The sequence below is a fragment of the Nesoenas mayeri genome (assembly GCF_963082525.1).
Source record: "Nesoenas mayeri genome assembly, chromosome: 3".
NCBI lineage: Eukaryota > Metazoa > Chordata > Aves > Columbiformes > Columbidae > Nesoenas > Nesoenas mayeri.
The window spans coordinates 81764601-81785128 of record NC_137544.1 but is presented as its reverse complement, the minus strand read 5'-3'; the positions used below and the strand labels follow the sequence as shown (position 1 = coordinate 81785128).

The window sequence follows — 20528 nt, the reverse complement described above, 5'->3', positions numbered from 1 at the left end:
TTGTTCGTTGTAGTAGTAGTATTTAGGTAAGTATTATGAAATTGCCGTTTTAGAGGAAAACACTCTACTTTATGTTCCTACTAAACCCCTGCTACTGTTCAATTTATTTTTTCCAGTAATTCATGAAAATAGTAACATTACCTATAAAAGTCTGTAATTATGAGGTGTGATGTGAGTTTTGCCTTTATCCTTAGAACTTGGAACTTCCATTATCTGTCTGTTTCTGAATGATATTTTGTAGTAATACACCTTGAGCCTGATCATGAGGATATTTTAAATCTGTGTTTTTATCAGACAGAAGCAGAATTTGCTCCAGATCAAGTGGTTAGCAGAGGGCTCTTCTACAATGTTCTCACCAACTAGTTTGTATGAACTGTTTTACCATTCAAAGGCTATTTGCAGTTGACTGGATTCAAGTGTAGACTTCCAGTTCAGTATCACTTTATCTAAATAGCTACATCAGTTTATGTCTCTGGCAAATTAACAAATTGTCTGCCAGCAAATATTTACCAGAAACTAAAATGTTGTTATGAGCTCCAATAATTATTTCTTGGTGCTACGTGGGAAAGTTTTCTTGTCTGTGCCTGATATAGCTTCGCAAAGTGTGTGGGCAATTAGTGAGGTGGCTTTTCATAGTGTGAAAAAGGAAAGTACTTTTTTCTACTGAAACAAGTTTGAGCTAAAAGGCAACGCATATCAACTTCTACTGAAAGAGATAGCACTGGACTATAGAAACCACCCCAAAACGTATTTTATTTTATGAGACAAACACTAGGGTGTCAGGTATCTAAGGGTGTGGGCACACTGGCGATATGGTCCAGCCAGGACTATAGAAGCGATTTGATTTCTGATGTCTGGCTCTGGCTGAGCCGCTGATGAGGGTGAGAGCTTCCAGGTACGACCTGGACTCGAAGCTGTGGCTCCTGCCCACCCTCTGCCCAGCTCCGGCGCGCCGAGGCTTTCGCGTCCTGGCCAGGAGAGGTGCACTCCTGGTTGCCCCGGGGAAAGGACCGCCAGGTCAGCCAGGTTACGCTTCAGAGCACTAGGAGCCCCTGCGCAGGGAGGTAAGCGATACGGGGACGGAGAGGGCGGCGCGGTGGCCCCCACGGTAGCCGCTCCTTCTCTCCTGCTCACGGCGGCGAGGGGCGCACCCTGCTCTGGGCAGGGGGCGGCTCCCCAGGAGCCCCCAGGGTGGTGAGGTCGGACAAAGGCTTCCTGAAGAGGGAGTGGCAACGGGTTGCTGTGAACACTGCGGCGGGGTCCGGGGGAGCGGGTGGGTGTCCGGCGGGACCTGGGGAGAGGAGACGAACGAACTTCCCCAGGGGCACGGGGAGGGAGCGGGTAGCAGCCGGTTTCCCAGAGGCGAAAGCGGGGCTCTTCCATGCTGCTTTCTGCTTCCCCGAAGGTGGCTGCCGGGGAGGGGGAGGCGGAGGAGGAGCCGCCTTCATCCCCGGGCGGGCGGCGGCCCCTCCACTGCGCCAACCTGCAGGCGGGCTGGAGGCAGCAGCCCCGCCCGGCCGCCGTCTCCGTGGGGCTGCGCCTCCCCTCGCCTCCGTCCCGGGCAAAGCCGCAAGCAGCCGCTTCCCGCTGCGCCGGTCCTGAACTGCAGCTTGCTGGTGGCGTGGGCAACAAGCACCGGCATCTTGGAGCATCTTTTTTTCCCGAGTGCCCTTTCTCTTAGTCCTCTCCTCTCGTACCTGCAGCCTTTCCTTCTCCCTTCACTTCTCCTACCTTTTATTCCTCCCTTTATTCCCCTTCTCTTCCCATTTTCTGCCATTTTTTTGGTGCCTTCTTTTTTTTTTTTTTTTCTCCTTTATTCTTCCCTCACCCTTTTCTTTTGGGCTCTCTTCGTCTAGTGCCTCTTAATTTCCTGATTTCTTCTGATTTTTTTTCCTTGGACTTTGCCTTGTCATGTCAAGATGGAAGTCAGGCATGACTGGCTCTCCTCATCCCCCCATGAGGGCTTCGAGCAGATGAGGCTGAAGAGCAGACCCAGGGAGCCTTCCCCAAGCCTCACCAGAGTAGGTGCAAACTTCTACAGCACTGTCAAGCAGCAGGACTACAGTGCCAGTGTCTGGCTGAGGAGGAAAGACAAACTGGAGCACGTAAGCCAGCTTTTATTTCCCCCCACCCCCTTCTTTTTCTTTTCTTTCTAGACCTCTGTCTAGGTATTCTGTTAGGGTACCTCTCTACCTGCTTGGACTCCAGGAGAAAAGTCTTGCTCCGGTAACTGGGCATGGCATTTCCCAAGTGGTAGAGAAAGGGGCTACTTAAGAGGACCCAGCCTGGTCAAATCTGAGGTAAAAAGGATGTCAGTACTGTTCCCAAGCCACATGCGAGTCTCTTCCTAACTGGAAATATTTTTTAGTGTTCTTGGCTTATTCATTCTTCTATTCTCTCAAATTCAGCACTGATGTGGGAGGAGAAAGATTGAGGTGGTGCAGATGGAGGTTAGAGCATTTATCTCACAGTGATTATAATGTAGTTCTGGAATTGCTAGAAGAAAATAGCTTTTTTAAAATCCTAGCTGTGATTTCACCCCCATTATTTTTCTGATTCTTCATGCATGGGGCTTAGAAAATATTCAGTCTGTGTGGGGCAGGGGAGATTTCCTTCAAGACACCTTTTTCTGCAGCAGTAGTACATGACTTAGTTAAGTGTGTTTGGGACCTCAATAGAACTGGTACTGTGGGCAATTATAGTGAATATTTTATGAGAATTTAAGGTACTTCTAAGTATTCCTGTCTCAGATGATTGAACGCGTTTTTCATGTTACTTCTAACAGCAAGGAAATGGGTTTAGATGACCTGCATACTGTGAAAGAGTTTCCTGAATAGCTTATAAGGTGAAGCCCATTGTTGCAGTGTCCAGTACAATCAAAACAGGAAAGTAGCTGCATTTACAGGAATGCAAAATAATGTGGATGGGATTGCATAATGCAACAGTCTGCCATTCTTTACATTAGTGAGCAGTTTGCAATCACAGTCACATTGACTTCAAGACTTACAGAAAAATATTTCTTGAGGTATAGACACCTGGAGTCTCTTTGGATAGAAATGGTCTCATTACAAGGATAAATTGCCTTTATTACATGAAAAGCCTAGATGGCATAGTGGAGTCCTTTAAAGATGAAACCTTGAAAAAGCTCCTCTATCAACTTGTTTGTGGAGTATTATTACCCTCCAGTCCCACTAACCTGCGGAGTATTTTATCACTGCTAGTGAAATCTTAAACTTGAGTTGTCTACACTTCTGGAGAAATGACAGGGGCTGATGAACTGTTGGAAATACCACATTTCAAATGCTGAGGAAAGGTATTGAATACTATCTGCCTTCTGACACATGCTTTTGTGATTATTCACACTAACAACAAGGATTCACAGTAGTCAGCTTGTAAGCAGAGTATTCTCCCATTGTGAATCAAGAAGAAAGGTCAATGCCTTATCTCTGTACAGCTGATGGCTAAAACATAGAAAGCACAGAAACCTCAGCTCTGGCTTTTGTTAGAGGTTTTTAGCACATGTACCTACATGTTGATATGTTTCATCAAATGAATGATTATTAATTGGGGGAAATAATCAGTCAACAGTTTGATAGCTAACTGCTGTTCTGCTAGCTAAATATTAGCATGTTCAGATATTTGTATTTTAAATTATACCACAACATTAGCATGTACAAGACATTAACTTGTTTGAAGACTACAAGTGCAAAACCTTTACTTTGTGTCTGGTTTGGCTGTTGGTCGATGTGTGGGGATTTTGTGTGTGTGTGTTTTTTTTCCTTTGGATGAAGTCAGTGTTTTTTCACAATGCTAACCTTCAATATCTCTGCACCATTGGTGTGAAAAGATTTTTCTGTAAGCAGTTTGGTATGAATGCATGTCCTTCTGGGGGTTTCCCTCTCATTTGATCCACTTATTTTTATTCCCATAGCCTATTTGAACAATGTAAAGGAAAAAGTTGGAACACGATGGTTTTTGCTGGCCGTGAAGTGTTTATTTCATTGACATTTATTGTGATTATCCTGCAGTACATTAGATATGCCAACAGTATATATGTGAAAATACTTTGGTTTTATGATTTAGGGTAACTGCATAACTCATGATTCTTGTCGCAGACAGGGTGTTGCATAGCTCCCCTTAATGAATGTAAATAAAAGATTTATTAATGTCTAGATTGCATTTTTCTTGCATATTTTTGGAGCGAGGTTGTTATTTTCTCTTTTAAGTTAAAACTTTGAGGGGTTTGAGTGTTTTCTTGCCAAGTAAGTTATTTTCTACACTTCAGTCTTCCACTCCAAAAACACAACCCAATTAATCTGAAATATGGGATTTTGAATGGGATGGTCATTGCCATATGTTAACTTGTGGTCAGTGTTGGATAATAAAGATATACAAACTTTATGAGGTGGATAGAGGACACTAATAACATTTAATTGCAGCTTCCCCTGAGATAATCATGTTACTTGATACCTACAAAGAAAACCAAAATACAAGAAGTGACCATTCATGCAGACACTGATTTTTAAGATACGTCATCATAAATTTGATGCTACATAATGTCCGATATAGGCAGAAGGGTATATAGTGTATGTAAGTCAAGATACGCATGAAGAGATTTTGAAGTTTTATGTGTACTCTAGGTGTCATGGAGGGGGTTGGTATTCACTTCATTGAAATTATTTCTTGAATTTATTTCAATGTGGTTGTAATAGGAGTAACATTGGGCCAGTACGTTTTGTATGCTACTTCCAGTAAATCACAGAATGTTAGGGATTGGGAGGGACCTCAGAACATCCTCTAGTCCAATCCCCCTGCTGGAGCAGGAACACTTAGATGAGGCTACACAGGAATGTGTCTGGGTGGGTTTTGAATGTCTCCAGAGTAGGAGACTCCACAACCTCCCTGGGCAGCCTGTTCCAGTGCTTTCTCAACTTCACTGAGAAGTTTCTTCTCAAATTTAAGTGGAACCTCTTGTGTTCCAGTTTGAACCCATTACCCCTTGTCCTACCGTTGGTTGTCACCAAGAAGAGCCTGGTTCCATCCTCGTGACACTCACCCTTTATATATTTGTAAACATTAATGAGGTCACCCCTCAGTCTCCTCTTCTCCAAGCTAAAGAGGCCCAGCTCCCTCAGCCTTTCCTCATATGGGAGATGCTCCACTCTCTTCATCATCTTTGTTGCCCTGTGCTGGACTCTCTCCAGCAGTTCCCTGTCCTTCTGGAACTGAGGGGCCCAGAACTGGACACAATATTCCAGGTGTGGTTTCACCAGGGCAGAGTAGAGGGGAAGGAGAACCTCTCTCGACCTACTAACCTCCCCTTTCTAATACACCCCAGGATGCCATTGGCCTTCTTGGCCACAGGGGCACAGTGTTGGCTCGTAGTCATCCTGCTGTCCACCAGGACCCCCAGGTCCCTTTCCCCTACACTGCTCTCTAATAGGTCATTCCTCAACTTATACTGGAACCTGAGGTTGTTTCTGCTCAGATGCAAGACTCTACACTTTCCCTTGTTGTATTTCATTAAATTTTCCCCCACCTAATTCTCCAGCCTGTCCAGGTCTTGCTGGATGGCAGCACAGCCTTCTGGCGTGTCAGCCACTCCTCCCAGCTTGGTGTCATCAGCAAACTTGCTGATAGAACACTTTATTCCTTCATCCAAATCATTCATTAATATATTGAATAATACAGGCCCCAGTACTGACCTTTGAGACACTCCACTAAATACAGGCCTCCAACTCTCTGCCCCATTGACCATGACTCTCTGGCTTCTCTTCTTCAGCCAGTTTGCAGTCCACCTCACTTCCCCATCGTCCAGATGACACTCCCTCAGTTTAGCTGTAAAGATGCTGTGGGAGACTCTGTCAAATGCCTTACTGAAGTCAAGGTAGACCATATCCACTGCTCTGCCATCATCCATCCACCTTGTTATGTCCTCATAAAAGTCAATGAAGTTGATCAAGCACGACTTCTGCTTAGAGAAGCTGTGTTGATTGCCCCTAATGACCCTCTTATCCTTCATATGTTTTGAAATGGCACCAAGAATAAGTTGTTCCATCAATTTCCCAGGGATGGAGGTGAGACTGACCAGTCTATAGTTACCCAGGTCCTCCTTCTTGCCCTTTTTGAAGACTGGAATGACATTTGCTTTCCTCCAGTCCTCAGGCACCTCTCCCGTTTCCCAAGACTTGGCAAAGACGATGGAGAGTGGTCTAGCAATGACCTCAGCCAGCTCCCTCAGCACTCGCAGGTGCATCCCATCCAGACCCATGGATTTATGGATGTCCAGATTGCCTGACTGCTCCCTAACCCAGTTCTCATCAACTGAGGCAAACTCCTCCATTGTCCCAACTTCCTCTGGGTCCTCAGCGGTACGGGGCTCCTCAGGACAGCCTGTGGCAGAGTAGACAGAGACAAAGAAAGCATTCAGTAACTCTGCCTTCTCTGTATCTTCTGTCACCAGGGCACCCACCTTGTTCATCAGTGGGCTTACATTGCCTGTGGTGTTAGTTTTATCTGCCACATATTTGAAAAAGCGCTTTCTGTTGTCCTTGACCCCTCTCACCAGGTTTAATTCTAAGGAGGCCTTAGCTTTCCTAGTTGCCTCCCTACACCCTCTGACAACAGCCATATATTCTCCCGAAGTGGCCCCTCCTTCCATGATCTGTAAACTCTCCTCTTCCACTTGCGCTTACCCAGCAGTTCCCTGTTTAACCACACAGGTCTCCTGGCTCCCTTCCTTGACTTCCTATGTGTCGGGATGCTCTGATCTTGAGCCTGGTAGAAGCAGTCCCTGAACACTAACCAACTCTCTTGGGCCCCTTTACCTTCAAGCAGCCTCCCCCATGGGATTTCCCCTAGAAATTGCTTGAAAAGGCCAAAGTTTGCTCTGCAGAAGTCCAGGGTTGCAATTCTGTTTGCTATTCTGTTCCTGCCACAGGAGATCCTGAACTCCACCATCTCATGGTCGCTGCAACCAAGCCAGCCGTCAACCTTCACTGCTTCAACCAGACCCTCCTTGTTAGTGAGGATGAGGTCCAGCAGTGCACCTCTCCTAGTTGGGTCCTCCAACTAGATTCTTAGGAATCTGATTTTTATCAAATTGTTTATATAAAAAATCCCAAATAGACAAACAGATTGTTTCCACATTTCAAAACTGTAACGATGTTTTGGGTTTTAGTGTTGTGTTTGTGTTTTGTTTAAATAACATATTTCCATTTGAAGCATGTGGTAAAAAGGTTTAACATTCAACTTGGCCGTATCTCTTCTAAAAGTACAGAAAAAGTTCAGATGCACAAATATGATACCGTTTCTTTTAAAATTGTTAATACTTAATTATTGACTGACTACAGAGGAAGTAAAAATCTGAAATGTGTCACTGGCATCTTGCTAATTAGTTGCTCTCCAAATGTGTCTTAATATAGTGTGTCTCTGCCTTGTGTAATTGCTGATGTGGCTTACCTTTTTCCAAGCGGCAGTAACATAATTTGTACTATACAAGATCTGAACACTACTCACCTCGCCTCTGTTTTCACTTGTGAACTCATATGCTGTGTTTAAGATTACATGAGTCTTCTGTAACATGTATAAAGATAGACCAATGAGCAGTTTTTGCTGAAGTGAGGCCTTGCTGTATGTATGTGCTAATGGGTCAAAAAGCCATTCTTTTAATGGAGGAAATTATTAGAGGTGTGAGGAACTCTGTATCTGCAGAAGTGACTACAGTGATGTTGCAAACCTTTGGCTGAAATTCCTGCAGAGTGGAGATCGTTCTGATTCTATGTATCTGCTTCAGCTCATTCCTCGTGCCTTTTTGTGAAGTTGTTTATGTGGTACTGGAAGTGTTGGGGCGAAAACTGTTGTGTGAAGTATTGTTGAAGTCCCCTTTGCATGGTGTTTTTTGTTTGTTTGTCTGGTGTTCCCTTTTTTAATGAAAGAGGAATTGGTTAAGAGAAACAAAAGGAGGAGGTAGGGGTGGGGAGAAAGAGCCACTAACCTGATAGCCTTTAGCTGGTGGGAATTATGCCTGGTTTAATTTACAGCAACTCTCCATCTTGTCTGTGTATCCCTCAGTAATGGCAAGTACTGTAAAATTGCCTTCCTAGTACCTTAGGAAAGAATTCTAGAGAACATAATTTTACATAATCAAAACTTAAAAGCAGAAGAGTTTTCTTTTTAAGCTACATCAGATCTGCTTGAAGCATGTATTCTTTTTTATGACAAATACAGGTATTCCTTTCCCAGAGGTGTAATGGTGGTCTTTCTCTAATAACTTTTAAATGTAATTATTTACTTGATTACATTGAAACATTTTAAAAATTGTCTTTTAAAAAAAACTACTTCAAGACTTTTTGGGAGATCTGGTATCAGAACAGTTTTATTTCCTGGAGGTCCTTGGTCTGTTACCTTTATTATTATAGTAATTAGGATAATTTATCTATAATTCTTGCATCATCTCTTGATTTTACTCAAGTTTTGATCAACAGCAAAGGCAACATCGTGATTTTCAGATTTTAAGTACTCTTGCTGTTATGAAAATTGACTTGACCAGTTGATGTTATGCAGCCGATCAGCATACTGCTGGCCCCTTGACAGCATTGCTATCCAGAGAGAAAAGAGGCTATGAGGCAGAGGAAGGGCAATGTTGTGTGGCAGGAGAGGCAGATGTCTAACATGTAAATGTTAGGCTTAAGACAATTTACAACACTGCCTGACAAGCTGACATGGCTGTGGTACTTCTCAGAGCCTCATGATGAGATCAGAAATAAAATATAACTTTCACTCACCTGTCATCTTTATAACAATTGAAATCCCAAATACAATTAATCTAGTTCATTTCTATTCAAAAAGTAGTAGTTCTTTTAGGCAGCCATTTTTGTCTTTCATATTTTTTTTTCTTACAATACAGGAAATTCTTAAAAAAGCATTGTTGGGCAGCTTAAAACTGCAATTCTGCTCTTGAGTGTAAATCAACAGAAATGTTAGAGGTCAGAGGATGTATTTATAGGTTTTAGAATTTGTCATCCTAAGCATGGCAGAAGGCACCATTAGCATAGCTATGACCTGTAACATGTAAACAAAAACAGTGGCTACAGCTTGATATAAAGAAGTAACAGGCGTGGAACTCAGTCAAGCCAAATCAGTTGCTGGACAGAGCCAACAGCTTTAACGTAAGGGTGAATAATAAAAGGATCTAAATGGGAATTCAAAAAATCATTACACACGTTCCCAAAGCAGCTCCTGTCTTGCAGTAAATGTGAACACATGGCTTTTTTTAGTTAATGAATTGACAGAGTCTTTTGCACTAAGCAGGTATAAAGAATTTGTTGTCTGGAATAGTGTTAGGTTAGCCATTAGGAAAAGGTTCTTCACCCAGAGGGTAGTGGAGCACTGGAACAGGCTCCCCAGGGAGGTGTCACAGCCTCAAGCCTGACTGTATTTGTGAAGCAACTGGACAATGCCCTCAGACACATGATGTGAAATGTGGAGTTGTCCTGTGCAGGGACAGGAGTTGGACTCATTGATCCTTGTGGGTCCCTTCCAACTCAGGACATTCTATGATTCTATGTCAGATACCAAGAAGACTGGAGTGCATGATGTATGAAGGTACATAAGCAGGAACAATTCAGAGGTTTCTAAAGAGCTGATTTCCCGCATTTGGAGCTTTCTGATGGCATGGTTGCAGATGATAATTCCAACTGTTTGCCTTGTCCTGGAGGTAGATTTGTATATTTAGATGTCATTATTAAAATCAAGGGAACAGTCTCCATTAGTGGAGGGATTTTGGCTTTTTCTCAACAGAAGACTGACATTTGGAATTGCCTGCCTGACGCAGCAGTACTAACATGTGTTGAGGTTCTAGCTGAAGTAGTAGAATGCAGTTCACTGCTGACGGAGTGTGTGTGTAGGAATTCTGTTGAAATGCTGCTTTCCTTGAAGATGTCTTTCTCTAGTAATGTTTTGTAGACAAACATAGAGAAAATAAATGTTCAGAGAAGTGGAAAAAGGGGACCAAAATCATTGAACAGTGTTCAGAAAACACTGAATAGCATTTTAAGGCAGAAAATAGAAACTGATTTATCTGGAAAATAGTATGAAGAATATGAAATCTTGACATTTGGAGGGGAAAGAATACTTTTATGTGTGGTAACTACTGAAACAAGTTAAGTTTGTATTGAAAAGCATTGAAAATATCATACCTGATATTAATAGTTCATTTTTCTCCTTCTAGTGCCAGCTGCCCACCAAGCCACTCTCTCACCCCCCGCTCCCCAACAGGACAGGGGAAGAAAAGGAGATAATACATCTTGTAGCTTGAGATAAAGACAGCTAGATCACTCACCAATTACTGTCATAGGCCAATCAGACTCAACTTGAGGAAAATTAATTTAATCTATTGACAATTAAAAATAGGATAGGATAGTGAGAAACAAGGACAAAACTAAAAAAACATTCTCCTCTCTCCACTTCTTTTCAGGCATAACTTCAGTCCTTTGTTCCTGACTTTATCTCTTTCTCCACACCCCTCCAGGTAGCACAGGGTTTTGGGGAATAGGGGCTGCAGTCAGTTCATAACACTTTGCTGCTCCTTCCTCTGTGCACTGTTCCCCAGCTGTGGTGTGGGGACCCTCCCACAGGATACAGTCCTCGTCAAACTGTTCCAGCGTGGGTCCTCCCCACAGGCTTCAGCTCTTCAAAATCTGCTCCAGTGTGAGTCCTGTCCATGGGGTACAGTCCTTCAGGAATGGACTGCTCCAGCATGGGTGTGCAGGGGCTGCAGTTTCTGCCAGAAAGCCTGCTCCTGCGTGGGCTTGCTCTAGGCTGCAGCTTCCTTCAGCACATATCCACATGCTCTGCTGTGGCGTTCTCCATGCACTGCAGTGTGGATATCTGCTCTCGTGTATTCTTCCAAGGGCTGCAGAGAGACAGCCTACTTCATTATGGTGTTCCATAGGTAGCAGGAGAATCTCTACTCTGGCAGCTGGAACAACTCCTTCCCCTTCTCCTTCACTGACCTTGGTGTCTGCAGGGCTGTTTATGTCATGTTTTTCTCACTCTTCTCACCCAGATGTTGCACAGAGGTTTTTACCGTTTCTTAAACAGGTTATCACAGAGGCACTATGAGTGTTTTTGATGGGCCCAGCTTTGACAAGAAGGGGCTCTGTCATGGAGCCAGCTGGAACATGGGGGCAGCCACTGGTCTCGCAGAGGCCAGCTCTGCATCAGCCTCTCCTGCCAAAAGCTAGCTATGTAAACCCAATACACTGGTTTTGGAAGATCGTATTCTTTCTCTGACACATGAGAAAAACTTTCAACATTGCATTAATCTACTGCATCAGTTCTGATTATCTCAACCTCAGTCACTTTGAAAGTCCAAGTCTCTAAAGCTAGACTTAATTTATAGCATCTGGCTTCATGTTGTTGAACAAGAAAACAAAACAACTTGAAGTTTCAAAGTTGCATTTAAAATAAATTTATATGTGCATGTATAAATTTAATTCAACCCATTCAAGACTTTTTTTTAGAAATGAAGTTTTCTAGTTTCTGAACAAAAGGCCTAAATCTTAGGCGGTGTTTGTTCCAGGTGCCAACTTCAGTGAAGATATGGGAAAAGTGGATTTCGTTGCTATGCTTTTCCCAATGCTACCAGCATTAAGGAAAATCCAGATTACTTTTTTGCTACTGTCATCCCTTCATTTTATCAGTATTGCCCATCCTTGTTTAAGGATTTTGAAATAGCAGCTTCAGAGACTTGCAACTTAATCTTGTCTGTTACACAAATGAGTACTCTGCAGTCTTCAGTGGTTTGGTCTTGTAGTAGAACATTGACAGTAACACTTTTAAAGATAGTAGGAATACTTAAGATACTAGGAAGATTGTCCTTAGTGAGTATCTCCTCAAAATTGCAGTCACTTCACCATCTGTAGGGGATGCCCAGAGAAGGTAGTCTCTGTGCCTGAATGTATGTTTGGCTTAGGCCTTCTTCCATTCCAGAATAAGGAATGCAAAAATACTGCAGTGAAAGTCTCTTTACCAGACTAGCCAAAGAGGGAAACAACAGACCAACTCCTGTCAATGATTAATAAACTCCATTGAATTGTTATTCAAGATGGGAAACCATATACTCTTAATCATTCCTAAAAAAGAAGGTCCTGTCTGTGCTGTCAGTAGACTCCCTAGATCTGTCTTCTGTGATGAAGCCCTTTCTAGAGGAATGTGCTTATGAGTGCCCATCTCTGCTTCCCAGGCATTTTCTGTGGTTTCATTACTGAGTGGAAAAAGAAAACAACCGGATGCCCTGCTAATGTCTTGGAAGGTCCATTTGTCCTATTAAACTGAATGTTCCCTCTGTCATATTTCAGAATCTGAAAGGAGGTTTCTTAAAATGATATTTAGATGAGTATTTTTGAACTTTTGCATTACTACATTCTGCATTACTAGATGGCAGCTGTTAGAGTAAAAAAAAAATAACATTCATTTTCAAATTCAGTGACACTTCTCTACTTCTCTAGAGTCTGTAACATTATGTAGTCCGAGTGGGCAATCAAGTTGCTTCCAATCTATCCATTGCAGTTCTTGGAAACTGGAGTAGGTTATTTAAGCATATACCTGGATTAGGCAATAGGTACATGCCAGGATTCACATCCCCTAATCAGCCAAACTGAGGACTTGTGCTGCTGCTTGATCGTGACCTATATGCCCAGGTTTCCAGAACAGGGGAATGACGATGTGAATGTGTGCCTAGGTGTTCTCTGGCGGGGATCCAGGTGAGCCATTTATTGAGAATTGAGGCAGTCCCAGATTCACTGGTGTTTAGTGTTATGAAGGATGCAAATTAGCCTACTGTTCCTTCAAAATGACTTAAATACTTGACTTCCTGTGACAGTCTGACTGTTTACTATGCCTTAGTGGGCAGAAGGGCCACTCAGCTAAAAGTGAAGAAATTGTATGTGGGGAACTAGAACATCAGAAGTTCAGGAAGAGAAGGAATGATTGACACATTGTTGCTGGTGAAGTGAATTAATCAGAAATCAATTTTTATTAGATCACAAACTTATTCCTAGGTTTTTTTGGATGCTTATCTGTCAAGACAGTCTCATTTTTGGATTTTTTTTTTTTTAAGGTTTGCTCCTCAGAATTCTTTCACTTTACTAAAGGCTCTCCAAATATAACATAGGGTTTGAGTATTTTTATAGGGTTTTGGCTTCTTTTGTTTTGATCAATGCATTGTGAAATTTGACTGTGAAGATAATATCTAGTCCTGGACAGAGAAATATCAGAATTTTAGCAATATCTTCAGTTGTGCATTTTGTTAAGTTTTCTTAATAAAATGAAGAATTAAAAAAACTTAGTTCTATTTCTGACTGCATGATGTCAACATAATCAGTAGCTTGTTTTATAATTTATGTAGTCATTGCAGCTCATAAATACTAGTCATTCTAATTTTTGTTGTTATTTGTATTTCACTATTTACAGTTGTAATGAAATGTTTAATGGAATAAAAAAGCTAGTGTATTTGAGAATTGTTACTAATAAAACAAATAGTGATTCACATAATTCCTGCCATTGTGATACATTAAATAGGCTGAATTTCCCCAAGGCACTTTAAACTGTTTGGAGCAGAACCAAATGTGGAGCGGTGCTGAGATGGAGATTGTGACCAGTTCAATTTTCATGATCCTGCTGTTATTCCAATAAAGGTGAACTTATTTGAGGTTTTACTCTAACTTGATTATCTAAAAGCTGGTAGATACTGTAAAAAGTCTGTCATAATGAGCAGATGAGTATTTGTTTTAAAACACATGAATCAATATAAGTTAGTAATGTCTTCAGCACTTCCAGCCATAGTAAATATGGCATGTCTCACTAGTGGTTTTTGTGGTACAGAAATTGTGCTGCTGCCCATTAAGTTCCATGACTCATCAATTCAAGGCAGAAGGTTTTGATAAGGGCATATGCATTCTGTGTGCTGAGCAAACTTCTGGCATTGCCTCAACTGAGGCTATCTACTTATGGGCATGGTATTAAAGGTGGCAGTGATTTGAACCCTACTTGTTTGTGCCGTAATAAAGTCTCTGTTGACTTTACTGCTACAGATTTAAGTTGCTTATGAGCTCCTTGGAAGAAGACTCTGGATCAGCTCAGCTGTCATGGATTTGGAAGAAAAAAAGCTGGTTCAATATATCATGCTATGCAGTTGGTAGAAGAATCTTTTTCAGGGTCCTCACCTTTTCTTGAGCTTTAAGTCTCTGGATCATCAGGCTAGTTCCCGATATATTGAGAAAACACTTTGCAGTTAGCACAGGGGAAAATCCTTGATCGGGTATGAAAAGGACAAAAGGCGGCCTAATATGACAGGTGGGATATAAGAAACTGTAAGGTCTGTGTGAGCACGCAAAAAATTCAGTTGCCCACCCTTTAAGTCTGCTTTAAGGTGTTTCAGGATGGAGAATACAGAAGGAAGGAAGTCAGATGGTATATTTGAAACTTCAGTTGTCTGCCAAGACATGAATACCTAAAGAAAATACAGAAAAACAAAGCTATCTGTGAAATTGTTTCTTTGCTCCCAATTAGAATATTTCTGTTCCTCATTAGAAAGCATAGGTGAAAATAATGGCCATCATGCTAAAAAGCAAATCAAACCTAAACAGGAATATCTCATTTTAATGATGGCAGGTATCATCTGTTTTCATGTTTTTTACTTATGTAAGTGGAAATGTGCACCTGCTTTAATGGTAATAATGGGAAAAGAAACAACTCTCTCAAAAAAACCCAACCAAACGTATAGAAAAACCCAACCAAACCATGAAAAACCCTGATGTCTCTTGGGGTAAATGAATTAGGTGAGCAAATAGAAGCATGTGCATGGGTGTGACTGGTGGCTACAATAAAGATGGAGACTCTTGTTGAGTTCTGCTATTTCCCTATAGTTGTCTGTTGGAGAGGACCCATGAGCATTTAGAAAATCTTGTGTTCACGGAACTCTAAATAAAAAAACCAAGTGATTAGAGAACATATAGAAATTTTGAAACAGCATCTTTCCTGTGGCTTTCTGGCAGCTGCTGACAGAAGCTGGCCTGTTTAGCCTCTTCATAGGCAGTATTTGTAACCCAGCATTGCCCATTCACTGTTACCTTCTGGAATAAAATGGTTTAAATCAGGATGTCCAATAACTTTTCCCTGCTTACTAAAGAATTTTTTCATGGCGTGCAGCAGTTTGTTTAGTTCTGTAAGCTCTAATATTGAAGGTATGCTACCTACTGACCTTTGTGATCTTTGATGCCTTACAGAAAGTAGTTTCCCTAAGTTTTCAATGGGTTTCCTAATGCTACATTCTGGTAGGATAGTGAGCCTGCTCATCACATCAATTAGATATGGCTTCAGTAACAATTTGAAGTGTTTGCTAATCTGTGTTATTTCTCCATGTATCTTTTCATGGAAAACCAGTATGTTTTGTGAAGAGTCATCTTTCACTGTTTGCTAGATAAAAAGTTGGGTGTCATGCATACAGTCACTTGTCCTGTGCAGAAATGCTGCTTAAAACAATATGGGACAAAGTATATTCAGTGCTGCATCTATTGGATCTGTGATTTTTATATCCCTGAGAAAATGCTTATTTTGAGTAAGGCCTGTTAGATAAATAAAGATTACATATCCACCCTAGTTGGTGCAGCTGATGGGATGGTTCTAAGGAAACACAACTTGAAATTGGATGGCTTGAAACAAGCAAACAAAAAGAACATTGGTGAATGAAATCCCAACAATTTTGAAACTACTGGCAATTCAAAACAACTTTTGGAGTGATTTATTTGTAGAATGTGACTTATACCAAATCTGTGATGCTGAAGGCTGTTTGGTGCTTATTTGGGATGCCATGAGTGTAAAAAGATCAATATACCAGATGCTGTTTCAGACCTTTACGCTGAGCATGATTTATTGTTTGAATAACAATTCCTTTGGGTCTTGCATGAAACAAAGTCACTTAAGTGTTTTGGAAAATGTTACTCATTTCAACAAAGCAATTTCCTCTGTCATTGGGAGCTGCTGTCCCTGCAGACTTTTCTTTCAATTGCCTGTTGGGCATGTGACAGGCAGATAGCACCTAGCCCTTTCTGTGTTATTTTATCCTGTTTTATGCAGTATCGTTCTCTCTAAGCTTTGTTGTCGTGGCTTAGTGGCATCGAAGTACTGCTGCAGAAAGCTGGAATGCACTAGCCTCTACTCTCTGGCTGTGTGATTTGTTTTTGCAACCATATGAGACTGAAACCTTTGACTGCTAGAAATTTCAATTTTTAAAAGAATATTTTTTATTCAGTTTGTGCAGTTTGTTCTCCTTGTCTGTCTGTGCTGGGGCTGTTCCAAGCATTCCGTTTTTAAAAGCTACTGTATTGTATTATACAGCTGTTTCCCTTTCTACTTCTCCAAGGTTGGATTTTTCTACCCAAATCAAGACCTTTGTTTTTTCATTTTTTTTTCTATAATTTCATCTCATAATTTCTTTCATGATACTTTATTTTAAAATTCTTTTTCTTGACTCCCTTTTCCCTGCCTTGACCCCTGAAGTTCTCTGAGAAATCTACAGTTTTATTTTGTTATTGCATGTCACCTTCTGTGATGCACCTTGTGTATGGAACTCTTAGGGAAAATATGATGAGTGAAATATATGTATGGTTTGCAATAATACAGTTCTCTTACAAGATTTAGACATAATTTTTGTACTGGAAGGGTAACACTTTCCGAAGTTCTTAAGTAATTTAAACTTGTAAGTCCTGAGTATGCACTTTTGAAAACTTAGAAGTTAAAATGAAAATGGAATTTTCTGAGTTTTGTAACAGTTTATGTTGGGCAACAGCCTTGCAAGTGCTGTTTATAGATCTGATAATATAAAATAAAATTGTCACATTTGGAATGACTGAAGCTTTTACCACCAGTGTGACTTTGTTCTGTCAACCAACAGTGTGTTCTTTCACCATTTTCTGTCCTTGTAATTAAATAGGAGGTCAGATGTTTTCTGTGCAGAGAAACACAAGCAACTGTACCATTGTGCATTGAAAGGGACATTTCTCAGTTTATGGAATCTGTTTTCCAAGAGATTACACATTTGTTTTTATTTTTCAGAAATAGACAACTGAGAGAGTGTATCTTTTGAAGTTAGTTTGTGTAGGTAGTAAATAGGATTTTCTTTGATCGAGGGAGAAATTTGTACCAGACGTAGAAATGTTTGCCTAGAGGACCACCACTGTATATAAATGGTTTCTGATTTACAGGCCAGAGTACATAAGATGCACATGAAGTCTTTGAAATTTGTGTATGTTTTAGCTCTCAGGTTACCACTGTGTGTTGTTTCTGTTGTTTTGTTTTTTTAATACATTGCTTAAATGGGGGGAGAGGTATTTTTGAAACACTAAGATCCCTTCCTGTTTGGAAGAATCTGATGACTGTATTTGAGCTGTTGCTCTCTGATTTCTTTTTTTGATAAACGTCTCTCCCCAGCAGCTATTTGTGTTGTTGTTATTATTATTATTATTATCTTTCCCTATAATGCTTGTTTTTCCAGTATTTGGAAAGCAAACTGTTTTGGGGTTTGTTTTTGGTAAGAATCTTTGCAAATACTTGCTGCTTTGTTTATTTGCTTTGTGATTCTGCTTGAAATCAAATGTTCTCAGTTCATTTCTGGACAGCATTAATTTTTGGCAGCATACCTGGCTAATGTCTTCAGGCACTGAGCATGAAAGTTCTGACTTCAGTAGAAAAGCTTGATGAGGAACCAGCTACTGATTATTACCATCATGATGGAAATATGTTCCCAAAATACCATTCTAGATAATAATTGCATATCTAATTGAAGACATCATGATGATGCAATTTGAAAACAACACAGCTGCTGGCACTGGCCTCTCTTCTGTGAGTTATATTTGATTCATAGTAGCTTGTTTTAGCTCTACTTAATTACACATCTATATATGTGTAATGCTTTCAGCTGTTGAGATTGATACTGTAACTGGTATGTTTGTTTAGTTTTATTAATTGCATGTTTACCATGTATTTTGTTGGTTTTTTCCCTTTTGGTTAAAAAAAAAAAGGGCTGTTGTTTCATTATATTGTCCTGGCTACTGTGGTTTGCAGAAAGGAAGACATGAGTGATTTTTATGAACAACTGAGCCATGATGCCTGGAGAAGCTTTTAGGGTGGAGGTGGGACAAACCAAGAAGGAGAAGCACTGGAAAATTTGAAGGAAGCTGTAGGCTAGAAGATTCCTGAAAGGGCCCTGGAGGTGAAAACATGAGGATTGTTCAACACTAAAAGCCTTTGAAAGCTTTTGAATCAGAGCACCAAATCAAAGGAAAAGATCTGCTCTGCAAGAGGGCAGATCTAAAATTTATTTTTCAGATTTTTCCATGCAGCAGATTTGAGTTCTGGGTTCTGTATTAACTTAGTATTTTTGTGAAAATAATTAGAAATAGAGAGGTGGAAATTTTTGGTTTGTTACTTTTTGTTTGTTTGTTTGGGGGCTTTTTGTATGTGTGGTTCATTGTTGTTTTTTTGTTGTCGCTGTTTGGTTTTGTCTGTCCTTTTGGTATCCTCACTTTGGTATTATCAGTGATTTCACATGGAGGCTCTGACAGAAATGAAGCTCCCTCATGAATGACTGTATGCAAACTGTCCATGTGTTGTAACAGGACAAGAACAGAAAAAGAAACTTTTGTGTTTGACTTCTTGGAATAGCGAGCTCTAAAAACGTACAAGAATGCTGGTGCTGAGATTTGATTTTTTTTTTTTTTAATTTTTTTGTTGGTAGTGTAATAAAAACGTGTATTTGAACCGCAGTCTCTGATGTCTGCCTGGGACATGTGAAGTCACTGGCTCATTCAGCTGGCTTCTTCTACACAGCTCTAAGTGAGGAATCCAGAAGCTACACAGATCATCACAAAGGGAAATGTATATGAAGTGTTCAGTCTGAATAGGAGCCACTCTTGCTTTCCAAAAGCTCGAGGTATTCAAATCGTGAGTTAATTTTATCGAAGTCCCAATGCATCTGACGAGTTCTTTAGTAGTTTTTGTTGTTTCAAATTTTTTATTTATTTGCAATTCACTGTGTGTGATTGGACACAAATAATGCTGTGTTCCAGTTGCTTTTCTTTTTTTTCAAATGTTTGTTATCTGAAGAGAAAGTACATAAGTAATTTCTGGCTGGCTCTGCTAACGTTTTTGATGTAAGATTTGCAGATGTACACCTGCACTAGTATTTCTGAGGTGAGCTTTCTTCAGACCCCCAAAACCCACTTCAAATGTCTGTATGTATGGGTATCACCTAAAAACAGAGGTAAAATTAAAATGTGGCTTACTTTTATTTTCAAAGGTTGATTTTCATTAAATGTTCTCTACTGATTTGTTTAAATATACTTATTCTGAGATGCAGAGGTTTTAGTTTTGTTCAGCATTTTTTATGTCAGCTAAAATGCTATTGACTTATGTAAAGTTTCTAGCACTTTACAAAGAACCACTTTGCAAAGAAAAACTGAAATCAAAATGGAATACCTTCCGGAGAATTTAAACTAAGGCCACAGAAATGAAAGAAAGTTTTTTCTTAGTTATTTGTTACCATACAATCTCTAAGGTTGTTACACTATTTGAAGCATGAAGAGAGAACAACGCAGTCACTTCAATCATCATTTTTTCCATGTGAATAACCCATTGCATGCTATGATGAGTCTCTATTTGTCATTTGAGTGACAGCATTGTCTTCCAAAGAGTTGAAATTCCTTACTTTCCATGGTGTTTCATTACCACTTTCACTCAATATGGGAAACGTGAGTTGATGTGGATAGTTCAGATAATCAGGAAGCTTGGTTGGTTTTTTTTCATCCTTTTCCTTTGTGTTGTGGGACAGGAATACACAAGGAGTATGGATAAGATCATTAGGTCCAGTGGGGACAAGTGTTTTTTGACCTGGAATTGCCTCCAAGTACAGTATTAATACCAGGCATAGCAATAGCAACAGTTTCAATTCCTAAATGACTTTCACTAGTTTTTCCTTGTTGATAAATGTAATTTGCAGTTGCCGATAAAAAGCATTGGAGTGGTGGGCACTTGAAACAGTTCTGGTTCTTTCAGTTTCTCAGTCCTGAATTCATGACTGTGTAAACATCTTAGTGGAAACCCCAATTTGGACTGATTTCAGGGGAAGGAGAACACGTTATTTAAAGCTCAAATTGTCTGCAGAAAGTTCTATAACACTCATAAAAAGATGCTTTTCCCCTATGTTTTAGTTTTGAGGGGGTGAAGGTGTTGATTTTACACTTTTCATTTTGTCTTACTTTTTGTAACCTCAAACATAGGACTAGTTTGGCTTCTTTCCTTTTCTAGAGGCAATGACAGATACCTTATTTTCATAGAATTCAGGAGAAGTTATATACCGCTTGGGAAATGTGTTTCTGAGCTGCCTGGATTTTTTGTTTTAATGATTTGATGTGGTTTTAAGGATATTTGTTTTAACTTTTTTCACTACCACACCCTTTTATACTCTT

General features: G+C 40.4%; 1 protein-coding gene across 1 annotated transcript in view; it reads left to right on the top strand.

Moving 5' to 3' along the window:
* Positions 1–1275: 1275 nt before the first annotated feature.
* PLD5 (phospholipase D family member 5) overlaps positions 1276–20528 on the top strand; it is a gene marked incomplete at its 5' end in the record, with an annotated part of 177152 nt that continues 157899 nt past the window's right edge. Inside the window, one exon of the mRNA XM_080342810.1 lies at positions 1276–2105. Within this exon, the coding sequence (XP_080198936.1) occupies positions 1920–2105 (186 nt within the window). The remainder of the gene's footprint in view (positions 2106–20528) is intronic.